This window comes from Ranitomeya imitator, chromosome 3 (genome assembly GCF_032444005.1).
Source record: "Ranitomeya imitator isolate aRanImi1 chromosome 3, aRanImi1.pri, whole genome shotgun sequence".
In the NCBI taxonomy this organism is placed as follows: Eukaryota; Metazoa; Chordata; class Amphibia; order Anura; family Dendrobatidae; genus Ranitomeya; species Ranitomeya imitator.
In genome coordinates, this window is record NC_091284.1 from 796,181,294 (window position 1) to 796,196,317 (window position 15,024).

Consider the following 15,024-nt stretch of genomic DNA (forward strand, 5'->3'; position numbering starts at 1 on the left):
CCGCTCTGCCTCTGACACTGCAGGTGTCTCACTCACTGTGTGCCAGGCAGTGCAGCCGCTGAGACAGGAGCAGGGAGCAGCGCGGGCACCAGGAGAGGTGAGGAGTGTTTTTTTTTACTATAACAGTGAGTACTGGACAGTGGGGCCATTCTCGCGGGGGAGAGATGCGGGCTGTGCTATATACTACATGGCTGTGCTATATACTACGTGGGCTGTGTTATATACTACGTGGGCTGTGTTATATACTACGTGGGCTGTGTTATACACTATATGGCTGTGCTATATACTGTACTATGTGGGCTGTGTTATATGCTACGTGGCTGGGCTATATACTATGTGGGCTGTGTTATATACTACGTGGCGACGACAAACCCCTCACGGACGAGCTGACCAGATAGACTGCCCCCTATACAGGGAGAGTTAGGGGCAGGCCCGCGAGGGACTATCGCCACGGAAGCTGGAGGACCGGGACGGGAGAAGACCAAGATGAGGAGGGGATAGTAGGACCACAGAGTAATGCTATAGAATCAGGCTGCACTCAGATGACATCCGAGTGCAGTCATATAGAGAGTACTGCAGAGACACAGGACTGATGGGAAAATTGCACCAGTACAGGGACTGGCAAATGAACTGAGGAAACACAGAGGCTAGCAGGATCCAGGAAAGACAGGAACTGCAGAGACACAGGATAAACCCAAAGTCAGAGGGAAAACGAACTTCACAGAGACTAAGAGCGGCCAGGAACACCTGAAGGAACAAATGATAACCAGGCACAGAGGGACGGCAGGAAGCAGTTTAAATACCTACAGGCAGGGTAGCACTTCCAGATAACAGACCTCCAGTACCATAGAGAGGACAATAAGAAGAACCGACGTCAGGGTATTAGTCCTCCAGGACCATAGAGGAGACAGAAGATCAGAAGTGCACACGCGCAGCAGTGAACCTGGTATGCGCGCGCGCACGAGAAGCAGAGGCCGGGAGAGAGCGCGGAGAAAGAGACGCTGACTGGGGATGCGGCAGCAACGGTATGACATATACTACGTGGCTGTGCTATATACTACATGGCTGTGCTATATACTACGTGGCTGTGCTATATTCTACCCATTTTGCACTTTTACAAATGTTCTACGTTAATACTTTCTAATGTTTACTTTAAAAAGTTTTCCATTAAAATATTGTCATATTCAATGTATGCAGCTTTTTCTTTGCAGCAAGTTCAGATAACAATAAAATGCCTACTGGTAACTGAGGAAGAGGGAGTAGGTCACAAAAATTGGCATATAAGTGGTTGACTTATATAAAGCCCCTCTGCTGTATGGTATTGTAGAATTTACAATAGCTACACTCATGTAAGAAGTGAAATCTGGCATTGTACTATACCTATATTTCTCTGCTGTATCTGTGCATCATGAATCGTGGTATGTGTTAAAGGGGGGGCTGTTATGACCTGGTGGTTAGGAGCACCCGACCTGATAGTTAAACTCATACAGGACGAGCTCTGGGATGTGGGAGCTCTGCTGACCGCAAGCCCTAATCCTATCGCACACACTAGAAATAGCCGTGGAGCGCTCCTGACGCTCCCTATGTGCCTCGTCACAGCCTAAGAGCTAGCTAGCCCTAGAAAAGAAAATAAAGCCTACCTTGCCTCAGAGAAATTCCCCAAAGGAATAGGCAGCCCCCCACATGTAATGACTGTGAGTAAAGATGAAAGTCACAAACGCAGAAATGAGATAGGTTTCAGCAAAGGGAGGCACGACTTACTAAATAGACAGAGGATAGGAAAGGAATCTTTGCGGTCAGCACAAAAACCTACAAAAGACCACGCAGAGTGTGCAAAAGGGTCCTCCGCACCGACTCACGGTGCGGGGGTGCCACCCTGCATCCCATAGCTTCCAGCTAGCAAGACAAAATCAAGAAAACCAGCTGGACAAAGAAACAAGAACAATAATAACAATCAGGAACTTAGCTTCTGCAGGAGAAGACAGGACACCAGACAGATCCAGGAGCGAACTGAACCAATGATAAAACATTGACAGTTGGCATGGAGAAACGATCTGAGTGGAGTTAAATAGAGAAGCCAACCAAAGGATAAACCACGTCACCTGTGTAAGGAACCTCAGAAGCAGCAGCTCCACTCACAGCCACCAGAGGGAGCCCACGGACCGAACTCACCGAAGTACCATTCATGACTACAGGAGGGAGCTCGACAACAGAATTCACAACAGTACCCCCCCCTTGAGGAGGGGTCACCGAACCCTCACCAGAGCCCCCAGGCTGATCAGGATGAGCCAAATGAAAGGCACGAACTAGATCGGCAGCATGAACATCAGAGGCAAAAACCCAGGAATTATCCTCCTGACCATAACCCTTCCACTTGACCAGGTACTGGAGTTTCCGTCTCGAAAAACGAGAATCCAAGATCTTTCCCACCACATACTCCAACTCCCCCTCGACCAACACCGGGGCAGGAGGATCAACGGAGGGAACCATAGGCGCCACGTATCTCCGCAACAACGACCTATGGAACACATTATGGATGGCAAAAGAAGCTGGAAGGTCCAAACGAAATGACACAGGATTAAGAATTTCAGAAATCTTATATGGCCCAATGAAACGAGGCTTAAACTTAGGAGAGGAAACCTTCATAGGAACATGACGAGATGACAACCAAACCAAATCCCCAACCCGAAGTCGGGGACCAACACAGCGCCGGCGGTTAGTGAAACGTTGAGCCTTCTCCTGGGACAATGTCAAATTGTCCACCACATGAGTCCAAATCTGCTGCAACCTGTCCACCACAGTATCCACACCAGGACAGTCCGAAGGCTCAACCTGCCCTGAAGAGAAACGAGGATGGAAACCAGAATTGCAGAAAAAAGGAGAAACCAAAGTAGCCGAGCTGGCCCGATTATTAAGGGCGAACTCAGCCAAAGGCAAAAAGGACACCCAATCATCCCGATCAGCAGAAACAAAGCATCTCAGATATGTCTCCAAAGTCTGATTAGTTCGTTCCGTTTGGCCATTAGTCTGAGGATGGAAAGCCGAAGAAAAAGACAAATCAATGCCCATCTTAGCACAAAAGGACCGCCAAAACCTTGAAACAAACTGGGAACCCCTGTCCGAGACGATGTTCTCCGGAATGCCATGCAAACGAACCACATGCTGGAAAAACAATGGCACCAAATCAGAGGAGGAAGGCAATTTAGACAAGGGTACCAAATGGACCATCTTAGAGAAGCGATCACAAACCACCCAAATGACCGACATCCTTTGAGAAACAGGGAGATCAGAAATAAAATCCATGGAAATATGCGTCCAGGGCCTCTTCGGGACCGGCAAGGGCAAAAGCAACCCACTGGCACGAGAACAGCAGGGCTTAGCCCGAGCGCAAGTCCCACAGGACTGCACAAAAGAACGCACATCCCGTGACAAAGAAGGCCACCAAAAGGATCTAGCCACCAAATCTCTGGTACCAAAGATTCCAGGATGACCAGCCAACACCGAACAATGAACCTCAGAGATAACTCTACTAGTCCATCTATCAGGGACAAACAGTTTCTCCGTAGGACAACGGTCAGGTCTATCAGCGTGAAACTTCTGCAGCACGCGCCGCAAATCAGGGGAGATGGCAGACAAAATTACCGCCTCTTTAAGAATACCCGCCGGCTCCGGAACACCCGGAGAGTCAGGCACAAAACTCCTTGACAGGGCATCAGCCTTCACATTCTTAGATCCCGGAAGGTATGAAACCGCAAAATCAAAACGGGAGAAAAAGAGCGACCATCGAGCCTGTCTAGGATTCAGCCGTTTGGCAGACTCGAGATAAGTCAAATTCTTGTGATCCGTCAAGACCACCACGCGATGTTTAGCTCCTTCAAGCCAATGTCGCCACTCCTCGAATGCCCATTTCATGGCCAACAACTCTCGATTGCCAACATCATAATTGCGCTCAGCAGGCGAGAATTTTCTAGAAAAGAAGGCACATGGTTTCATCACCGAGCCATCAGAACTTCTTTGTGACAAAACAGCTCCTGCTCCAATCTCAGAAGCATCAACCTCGACCTGAAACGGAAGCGAAACATCTGGCTGGCACAGCACAGGGGCAGAAGAAAAACGACGCTTCAACTCCTGAAAAGCCTCTACAGCCGCAGAGGACCAATTGACCACATCAGCACCTTTCTTGGTCAAATCAGTCAACGGTTTAGCAACACTAGAAAAATTAGCGATGAAGCGACGGTAAAAATTAGCAAAGCCCAGGAACTTCTGTAGGCTCTTCACAGATGTCGGCTGAGTCCAATCATAAATGGCCTGGACCTTAACAGGGTCCATCTCGATAGTAGAAGGGGAAAAAATGAAACCCAAAAATGAAACCTTCTGAACTCCAAAGAGACACTTAGACCCCTTCACAAACAAGGAATTAGCACGAAGAACCTGGAACACCATTCTGACCTGCTTCACATGAGACTCCCAATCATCCGAAAAGACCAAAATGTCATCCAAATATACAATCATGAATCTATCCAGGAACTCTCGGAAGATGTCATGCATAAAGGACTGAAACACAGATGGAGTATTAGAAAGCCCGAATGGCATAACCAGGTACTCAAAATGGCCCTCGGGCGTATTAAATGCTGTTTTCCATTCATCGCCCTGTTTAATTCGCACCAGATTATACGCCCCTCGAAGATCTATCTTGGTGAAACAACTAGCCCCCTTAATTCGAGCAAACAGATCAGACATCAGCGGCAAAGGATACTGAAATTTGACTGTGATCTTATTAAGAAGGCGGTAATCAATACAAGGTCTTAAAGAGCCATCCTTCTTGGCCACAAAAATGAACCCTGCTCCCAATGGTGACGACGACGGGCGAATATGACCCTTCTCCAAGGATTCCTTTATATAACTCCGCATAGCAGCGTGCTCTGGCACAGATAGATTAAACAGTCGGCCCTTAGGAAACTTACTACCGGGAATCAAATTAATAGCACAATCGCAGTCCCTATGAGGCGGTAGGGCACCGGATTTGGGCTCCTCAAATACATCCCAGTAATCTGATAAAAACTCAGGGACTTCAGAAGGAGTGGAAGGCGAAATTGACAACAATGGAACATCACCATGTACCCCTTGACAACCCCAGCTGGACACAGAGATTTCCAATCCAACACTGGATTATGGACCTGTAGCCATGGCAACCCCAAAACGACCACATCATGCAGATTATGCAACACCAAAAAGCGAATATCCTCCTGATGTGCAGGAGCCATGCACATGGTCAATTGCGTCCAGTATTGAGGTTTATTCTTGGCCAAAGGCGTAGCATCAATTCCTCTCAATGGAATAGGATGCTGCAAGGGCTCCAAGGAAAAACCACAGCGCCTGACAAACTCCAAGTCCATCAAATTCAGGGCAGCGCCTGAATCCACAAATGCCATAACAGAATATGACGACAGAGAGCAAATCAGAGTAACGGACAAAATAAATTTTGACTGTACCGTACCAATGTTGGCAGACCTAGCGAACCGCTTAGTGCGCTTAGGACAATCGGAGATAGCATGAGTGGAATCACCACAGTAGAAACACAGTCCATTCCGACGTCTGTGTTCTTGCCGTTCAGCTCTGGTCAAAGTTCTATCACACTGCATAGGCTCAGGCCTATTCTCAGAGAACACCGCCAAATGGTGCACAGCTTTGCGCTCATGTAAGCGCCGATCGATCTGAATGGCCAATGACATAGACTCATTCAGACCAGCAGGCGTGGGAAATAATAATAATAATAATAATAATTTTTATTTATATAGCGCCAACATATTCCGCAGCGCTTTACAAATTATAGAGGGGACTTGTACAGACAATAGACATTACAGCATAACAGAAATACAGTTCAAAACAGATACCAGGAGGAGTGAGGGCCCTGCTCGCAAGCTTACAAACTATGGGGAAAAGGGGAGACACGAGAGGTGGATGGTAACAATTGCTTTAGTTATTCGGACCAGCTATAGTGTAAGGCTCAGGTGTTCATGTAAAGCTGCATGAACCAGTTACCTGCCTAAGTATGTAGCAGTACAGACACAGAGGGCTAATACTGCATAAAGTGTATGAGAACATGATGCGAGGAACCTTTTTTTTTTTTTTTATTATAAATAGGCCACACAGGGATCGTTAGGTTAATGCATTGAGGCGGTAGGCCAGTCTGAACAAATGAGTTTTTAGGGCACGCTTAAAACTGTGGGGATTGGGGATTAATCGTGGGATTGGTGGGAAATCCCACCATGACATCCTTAAGGGCTTCAGAAAGACCCTTTCTGAAAATTGCCGCCAGGGCACATTCATTCCACTGAGTAAGCACAGGCCACTTTCTAAACTTCTGACAGTACACCTCCGCCTCATCCTGACCCTGACACAAAGCAAGCAAGATTTTCTCTGCCTGATCCACGGAATTTGGTTCATCATAAAGCAATCCTAGCGCCAGAAAAAACGCATCAACATCACGCAATGCAGGATCTCCTGGCGCAAGGGAAAATGCCCAGTCTTGAGGGTCACCACGTAATAAAGAAATAATGATTTTTACTTCTTGAGCGGGGTCACCAGAGGAGCGGGGTTTCAAAGCTAGAAACAGTTTACAATTATTTTTGAAATTCAGAAACTTAGATCTATTTCCAGAAAATAAATCAGGGGTAGGAATTCTAGGCTCTAACATCGGATTCTGAACCACAAAATCTTGAATGTTTTGTACCCTTGCAGTGAGATGATCCACACAAGAGGACAGACCTTGAATGTCCATCTCTACACCTGTGTCCTGAACCCCCCAAAGGTCTAGGGGAAAAGAAAGACAAAACACAGTGCAAAGAAAAAAAAATGGTCTCAGAACTTCTCTTATCCCTCTATTGAGATGCATTAATACTTTGGGCCAGCTGTACTGTTATGACCTGGTGGTTAGGAGCACCCGACCTGATAGTTAAACTCATACAAGACGAGCTCTGGGATGTGGGAGCTCTGCTGACCGCAAGCCCTAATCCTATCGCACACACTAGAAATAGCCGTGGAGCGCTCCTGACGCTCCCTATGCGCCTCGTCACAGCCTAAGAGCTAGCTAGCCCTAGAGAAGAAAATAAAGCCTACCTTGCCTCAGAGAAATTCCCCAAAGGAATAGGCAGCCCCCCACATGTAATGACTGTGAGTAAAGATGAAAGTCACAAACGCAGAAATGAGATAGGGTTCAGCAAAGGGAGGCACGACTTACTAAATAGACAGAGGATAGGAAAGGAATCTTTGCGGTCAGCACAAAAACCTACAAAAGACCACGCAGAGTGTGCAAAAGGGTCCTCCGCACCGACTCACGGTGCGGGGGTGCCACCCTGCATCCCATAGCTTCCAGCTAGCAAGACAAAATCAAGAAAACCAGCTGGACAAAGAAACAAGAACAATAATAACAATCAGGAACTTAGCTTCTGCAGGAGAAGACAGGACACCAGACAGATCCAGGAGCGAACTGAACCAATGCTAAAACATTGACAGCTGGCATGGAGAAACGATCTGAGTGGAGTTAAATAGAGAAGCCAACCAAAGGATAAACCACGTCACCTGTGTAAGGAACCTCAGAAGCAGCAGCTCCACTCACAGCCACCAGAGGGAGCCCACGGACCGAACTCACCGAAGTACCATTCATGACCACAGGAGGGAGCTCGACAACAGAATTCACAACAGGGGGCCCACTAAGACCCGGGGCCCTCAAAAACCTTGAACTGGCCATGACGAGAATGTATTCTTCACAGACCATTCTGAAATAAAGGAGGCACACTCCGACTCAACTTCAATGTTAACTCTTTTACTCAGCACAGCTTTTTCAAATACAGGCACTTCAAGTATCACAGTTGATTTGTTCCTTTCTGTCCCTTCTTTGTCCTTCTCTTCATTATGCTCAGCCCCGGGACAGACCTATTCTTCCAGTCCCAAAGAATCTATTCGATCCAGAATTCTTGCATGGGGGACTCCTACACCGCTTCGCCCGGTTCTAAGAACTGCCGCCCAGGCAAAGAGCTGCCACATCTTGCTCATGCTGCCCGGCTGAACAAACTATTATCTCTATGGGGACAGTTTCCTTCAGCTGCATCCTAGAGGAATTCTTCAGTGTGCTGTTCTATGCTGGGCCCCTTCCTTAACGTTGTGGGGCACAGCGACTCCTGGCTCAGGCAGCCATGTGAGCTGCACAGGCACCCAGTCCCTGACTGACTAAACTAGGAAGTTACACTATTCTTATGCCACTGTGCCCCTCCTACTCTAACCATATGCTACAGTGAACCCCTCTAATGGCCAAATATGGACACTATGCCCCTATCACTATACTGGGCCCAGGGACAAACTTTTCCTACAAGCTATATGTGCATGGAATATACAGAGCAATATACAGACAGTATAGCAATGCTCTTGTACATGGTAATAATACACTTTATGTGTAGCAGTACCACCGTGTACAAACACATTACTAACATTCATTATGCACACTTAAAGGGGTTGGGGAGAAGAGAGAACACCAAACATTTCACATCCCCTACACAACCAAGTGACCCTGCTTTCCCCCACAAGTCCCAGAATAAAGCAAAGTTACGCCCTATTATTCTAAGGTGTAATAGGTTCTTGAAAACTGCAAAGTCATGGGTCTAGGTGCCACAGTTTGTCGTTATGACCACACAGCCACAGGGTCAATTTTAGCGTCCCCATGGATATACTCGACTCCCACCACTTTCCCGGGAACCAGCTGGTGAGGAAGTTTGGCCCTTACCTGAGCTACCAAACTCCCTGAGTCCAATAGACCTGTCCCTGACATCCCGTTCCCCGACACTGGACATGCCTGCGGCCATTTCCCAGTTTGAGGGTCAGTATTACAGGTGAGGTATGCAAAATATGAGCAGTGACAACCTATGCTGTGGTCCATTGGCTGTGTGGTTGTGGGCAACAGGCTGCTATGTGCCCTGGGTCGTGACACCTCCAGCAAACCATGTTATTAGATGGTTCTTTCAGCAATAACTCAGATGCTTCCTGGGCCCTTGGACATCCCCAGATGTGGCTCTAGTTGAGTTCTTTTGGGCATCAACCCCTCTTTGGAAACCGCAGTATGGAGATGTTAAGATCCCTTGTTTCCCCAAGGAACTCTCAACCACCTGGTAGGTACATTTCCCCCAGGCCTACTAGGTCATTGGCATTCCAGGGATCTCTCTGGGCAACCCAGGACTTCACTGGTCTTGAAAGGGAATGTTTGAATCTATCCATGATGACCCTCTCCACTATCTGCACTGGGGAGGAAGATTCCGGTTGCAACCACTTTTGAATCAGGTGTAGAATGTCGAAAATTTAGGACTGGGGAGGTTGTCACCATGAACCATGATAGACTTAGGGTACCGTCACACAGTGGCACTTTGATCGCTAGGACGGCACAATCCGTGACGTTCCAGCGATATCGTTACGATCTCGCTGTGTCTGACACGCTACTGCGATCAGGGACCCCGCTGAGAATCGTACGTCGTAGCAGATCGTCTGAAACTTTATTTCGTTGCTGGATCTCTCGCTGACATCGCTGAATCGGCGTGTGTGACGCCGATTCAGCGATGTCTTCACTGGTAACCAGGGTAAACATCGGGTTACTAAGCGCAGGGCCGCGCTTAGTAACCCGATGTTTACCCTGGTTACCAGCGTAAACGTAAAAAAAAACAAACATTACATACTTACCTTCCGTGTCTGTCCTCCGGCGCTCTGCTTCTCTGCACTGGCTGTGAGCGCCGGCCAGCCGGAAAGCACAGCGGTGACATCACCGCTCTGCTTTACGGCTGACCGGCGCTGACAGTGCAGAGGAAAGCACAGCGCCGGAGGACAGACACGGAATGTAAGTATGTAATGTTTGGTTTTTTTACGTTTACGCTGGTAACCAGGGTAAACATCGGGTTACTAAGCGAGGCCCTGCGCTTAGTAACCCGATGTTTACCCTGGTTACCAGGGGACTTTGGGATCGTTGGTCGCTGGAGAGCTGTCTGTATCGCTGCAGCGTCGTTTCAGTGTGACGGTACCTTTAGTGGGTAATGTAAATCTCTAGTTACAAAACTCAGCACCACCTTTTGTGTTTCCCTCTGCTTATTTTCTCACTCTGCTCGTCACTCCTCTTCTCTTCTGGATAGAGTATAATAGTAGTTGTAACCTGACATCACAGTGAGCTGGCAGTCTATCTTGTCTAGAGAAAAATAAATTTGAGCTGTGTATTTTTCCAGAGTGGCTAGTGAGTTCAGGAGGTAGGAGGGAGTGGAAAAAATGTCTCATAAGTGGAGAAAGTATCAGAATTCTTTTACAAGATATATTACAGAGTTTCTTATATTCACATGTACAACTCATATGCAGTGAAGTACACTTCGCATTTCTTCAGTGCTGGACCTAGTTCCTTTTTGAGGATTATTTTTTGCCATTAGCTAGAGGTAAATAAATGTGCAGGAATAAGCAGCTAAACATATGGTGAGCCGACATCATTCTTTGCTTAATATTTCACTGTTGCTAGAGTTTGCTCATGCACAGTACCTCGAAACAAGAGCACCCTGAAAACCACAATTTTTCTGTAGCACCTGCCTCGATTTGCATTAGTTAGTAGTTATAACTCTATGGGGTATCACTAGTTTCATGTTGAAGCAAAACTTGAAACTCCTGAGCTTTAATGAAAAACTTCTGTCTTCCTATATGGCAGACATATCTTTAGTGACTGCTACTTCTGCATCCCATGATAATTCATCAGTGTCACTTGTAGTTTTTGGTATCTCTTCCTCTTTTGTGTTTGCACACTTGTTCTTATACCATTGCTGATCTGCTGTTCCAGGTGTCGGTGGTGCCCAAAAATACTCAGTTACACAGCTCCGTCAGCTGAATAGTGGCTGTGGTTAGATATAGCATGTCTGCTTCCTATTTAAATCAATAGGGGGTGGATGTGCAGTACTCAACTGCCGCCACCTTTCCGTCGACGGAGCTGTGCATCTCTGTAACTGAGCAGTTCTGGGTGCTGACGACATCAGGTGCAGTTCTAGGCTCTGTGGACACCATGAGCAGTTCTGGGCACCACCTACACTAAGGAAAGGCCATCAATGTTGAATACCTAGACAACCCCTTTAAAAAAATTAACAGAAAAATCCTAATGTGCAAACAAACATGTTCCTTATCATAGAGACAGAGAGTGAGACAGACTGTTAGTGCATTGGGGTGGCCTGTGGACAGGACTCTCCTTGGTCTTTCCTTGGTTTCTCTGGCTTAGAGCAGGAAGATAAGACTCCACCTACAGTCCCGCCCCGGAGCACGAGCATCTCATTAACTGAAAAATTCTAACACTGATTACACAAGAACCACAAGACAGATTTCTTCACAACAGGTATAATTTTAATCATTATAACGGTGCCAACCTGACAATGCCTATAGTTTACTTAGCAAAATCCTGCTCACAGGCTCTCTTTAAGGAGGAGTTGTCCATTACTGCTATAAGTTGTATAATAAATCCATATGCAGAAAAATTCCTTGTAGTTAAAGCAAAAAGTATTTTATCACTTAAAGAGTTGGCAGGTTTCAATGTCTGTTGCTTGATCTGTGCACAACTAACTTCACAGAGGAGCATTGCATGATTATATAAGCCTTCTCACACTGGTATACTAGGCATGTCACTCTCCACAAGGAGAAACGTTACCCCCTAGACCCCAGTCAGAGTCTCCGGTAAATCCAAGTCAAATCTCACACTTTGCATTGACGAGGGGTAACACCCAAAACACTGTGTCTACAAATTAAGATTCTGATTTGGCTTTTATCCTAAGTCATGTAACAAGGCTCGTTAAAGGGTCAAAATTATCTTTTAGGATCACTACTTCCAATAGGTGGTGGTAGAGTTCAAGTCCTCTTTTTCTATGAAGAGGCAGTTTGCATATTTAAATTTCCCAGCGGAGAATTTCATGGCTTATAAGCCTCCTTACACTGGAATGCCAGGCCTAGCATGCCAATCTCTAAAAGAATAAACATTACCCCTTAGACCACAACTAACAAAATCCACATTACTTACCCTTGCCAACCCAGCACCAATCTTCTATGGCTCAATACCAGAAGTAATGATGTCATATGAACTCCACGTGACCGATGCAGTCAGTCACTGGACTCAATCGATCTCAGACCGCCTTCTTCGACAAAACCGCTCAACCCATTGATTGGCTGCAGAAGTCATGTTCTTTGGACATGACATCATTGGCAGGGAGAAGATAAGTGGCAGCGCTGGAGCAGAAGTGGGTAAGTAATAATATAAAATATAAAATTGCAAAAAGATGCATTTTTTTTTTTTAGCAGAAATGACGTGTCCCAAAATTTGCAGCTTTTTTTAGCTAAAAAAAACTGGCACAGAAACCTTGAAACATGCCGTCCTTGTCCTCAACAACCTCTGATATTTTACATGATAGGGATGGGTCTAACCTGAATGATTTTAGCCCAGGTTTGCCCTCTCGTGGCAGATTTAGGAATTGAACATCTGCGTGCTATCGTATTTTATTCTTACTTTATTTACTAATTCATTTTTCTTTGATTTATTAAAGAAAAACTCTAGCAAAAATTAAACATTTTCTTTTACTTGCTATTTAACCACTTGCCAGCTAAACAACTCATATTCATAGGTAAACCCCACCAAAAAAGATCCCAAAAAATCAATAGGGTGAGTATTTGCTGTGAGAGCTCTTCTTTACGGCCATCATACTTTTTTTTCTACCTACTGCTTTCTACTCTGCTGTTTTATCTAATCTTTACAGAACTGATTTGGCTGTGTAAAACTTAATGACTTACAGCGTTTCCTTTACAGTTGGCCATAAATAAGCAGATGTGCCTTCGATACTGACAGATAATAATAATAATAATAATAATAATAATTTTTATTTATATAGCGCCAACATATTCCGCAGCGCTTTACAAATTATAGAGGGGACTTGTACAGACAATAGACATTACAGCATAACAGAAATCACAGTTCAAAACAGATACCAGGAGGAATGAGGGCCCTGCTCGCAAGCTTACAAACTATGGGGAAAAGGGGAGATGGGTGAATACACACACAGTTGGTGAACGCACACGCACACGCACACGCGTGGTTTTCAGTTTTGCAATCGGTTACACATGCATCAAAAGCTTGTAATTCCCCATATGAGTAATATGTCCCACAGCGCACTCATAACAATGGCAATATCAAAAAAGGAATGTGAAAGGACAAAAATAATGAGATTTAAAAAAAATTTATTGAATGGAAAACACATTAAAAAATACATAAAGAGATTCCAAAGATTACAAACACACAAGGAAAATCCCGGTGGGAGAAAAACCCAATTAAATTGTGGGTACCTTGAAAGTTCTAAGATGCAGCATTACTGAGTGACAGAGGAGTAAAATATTTTATATAGAGAGAAAATCTCCGATATATCTAATCCTATAGTCACCATGAGAGTAGACTATAAAGCTTCAAAGAGTAAAGAATACACCCCACAAAAATGCAAATAATACAACGTATCACACTACTGAGTAAATGAAGTGTAGAGATTATTATTAAAAGGGTGTAGATACCCCAGTACATTGAATAGTAAAGTACATCAGATATGCAGTATAGTATTAGTGGGGGTGCTGACCCACCAAGCACCCGACGCGCGTTACACAGTAGCTTTGTCAGGGGGTGTCTGGTGAGTTACTGGCAAAACAATTTGAAGTACAGGTAGCCAATCAGAAACAAACATGACAATCAAACACAGGTGCATCAAATAGTAAACACAGCCAACAGGTATCTCCAAAAATGTTTATGCTGCGGAATTGCAACAAACAATGGAAAGAGCGCAAATAACAAACAATGGTGATCATGTGGCGCCTACGTCAGAGGATTATGTACGGTCACATGGCAAGCGAGGTCAGCTTCCAACTTTAGCTCTAATTTTGGGGAAAAATTTGTTGAAACTGGCAAATTTGAATTGCAAAAGCTTCAATCATCTCAAGCAAAAGTCTGAGCTGAACGATGTCATGTCATCTTGTGTTATATTCTTTCATTACTATAAAACATAAAGAAGTACTTGTGTGAGGGCATTGCAAGCCAATATCTGCGGTATATATATTTATGGAGCGACTGTGGTAAAGTAGTATATAGTTTTATTATAACATTTCCATGTATACCTGCATTTGATTTCACGTGTTAGATCATAGCTCATCTTCACTTGCAGTTCAGCTTTTGATAATTTGGGATCTTGCGGACGACACGGTTTCTCCTAGGGTTATATTCAATCTGGTTGGCTCCATTAGAGAAATACAAGTGATCTGATGAACAGAAACAGAGAGAGAGAAAATCAATTCACATCATTCGTATGTGCAATATACTCCATAGTTAGTATAAAATTAGCCTTAGAACAGATCCCACAGGACCAGAGCATGTAATGTCCGACTGATGTCGTTCCACCTCAACCACTATGATATCATGATGGGAAAACATTGGGTCTTGATCTATCATAACCATGACATGTTCCAGCTGTCACCAGTTAGTTACCAGTATACAATGAATGAATGACATGTTCCAGCTGTCACCAGTTAGTTACCAGTATGCAATGAATGAATGACATGTTCCGGCTGTCTCCAGTTAGTTACCAGTATGCAATGAATGAATGACATGTTCCGGCTGTCACCAGTTAGTTACCAGTATGTAATGAATGAATGACATGTTCCAGCTGTCACCAGTTAGTTACCAGTATACAATGAATGAATGACATGTTCCAGCTGTCACCAGTTAGTTACCAGTATACAATGAATGAATGACATGTTCCAGCTGTCACCAGTTAGTTACCAGTATGCAATGAATGAATGACATGTTCCAGCTGTCACCAGTTAGTTACCAGTATGCAATGAATGAATGACATGTTCCGGCTGTCACCAGTTAGTTACCAGTATGTAATGAATGAATGACATGTTCCAGCTGTCACCAGTTAGTTACCAGTATTCCATGAATGAATGACA

At 45.0% G+C, this 15,024-nt stretch overlaps 1 protein-coding gene across 4 annotated transcripts in view; it reads right to left on the bottom strand.

Annotated features, from left to right (window-relative positions):
• Nucleotides 1-13,258: 13,258 nt before the first annotated feature.
• LOC138671223 (collagenase 3-like) overlaps nucleotides 13,259-15,024 on the bottom strand; it is an 89,039-nt gene continuing 87,273 nt past the window's right edge. The window contains exons 10-11 of one of the 4 annotated variants that reach the window (XM_069759201.1): nucleotides 14,194-14,334; nucleotides 13,259-14,072 (exon numbers count right to left, since the gene is read on the bottom strand). In XM_069759201.1, the coding sequence (XP_069615302.1) occupies nucleotides 14,231-14,334 (104 nt within the window). In that variant the 3' untranslated portion in view covers nucleotides 13,259-14,072; nucleotides 14,194-14,230. Of the gene's footprint in view, nucleotides 14,335-15,024 lie in introns of all 4 variants that reach the window. The other 3 variants (XR_011319441.1, XM_069759202.1, XM_069759203.1) reach the window with 3 other exon arrangements.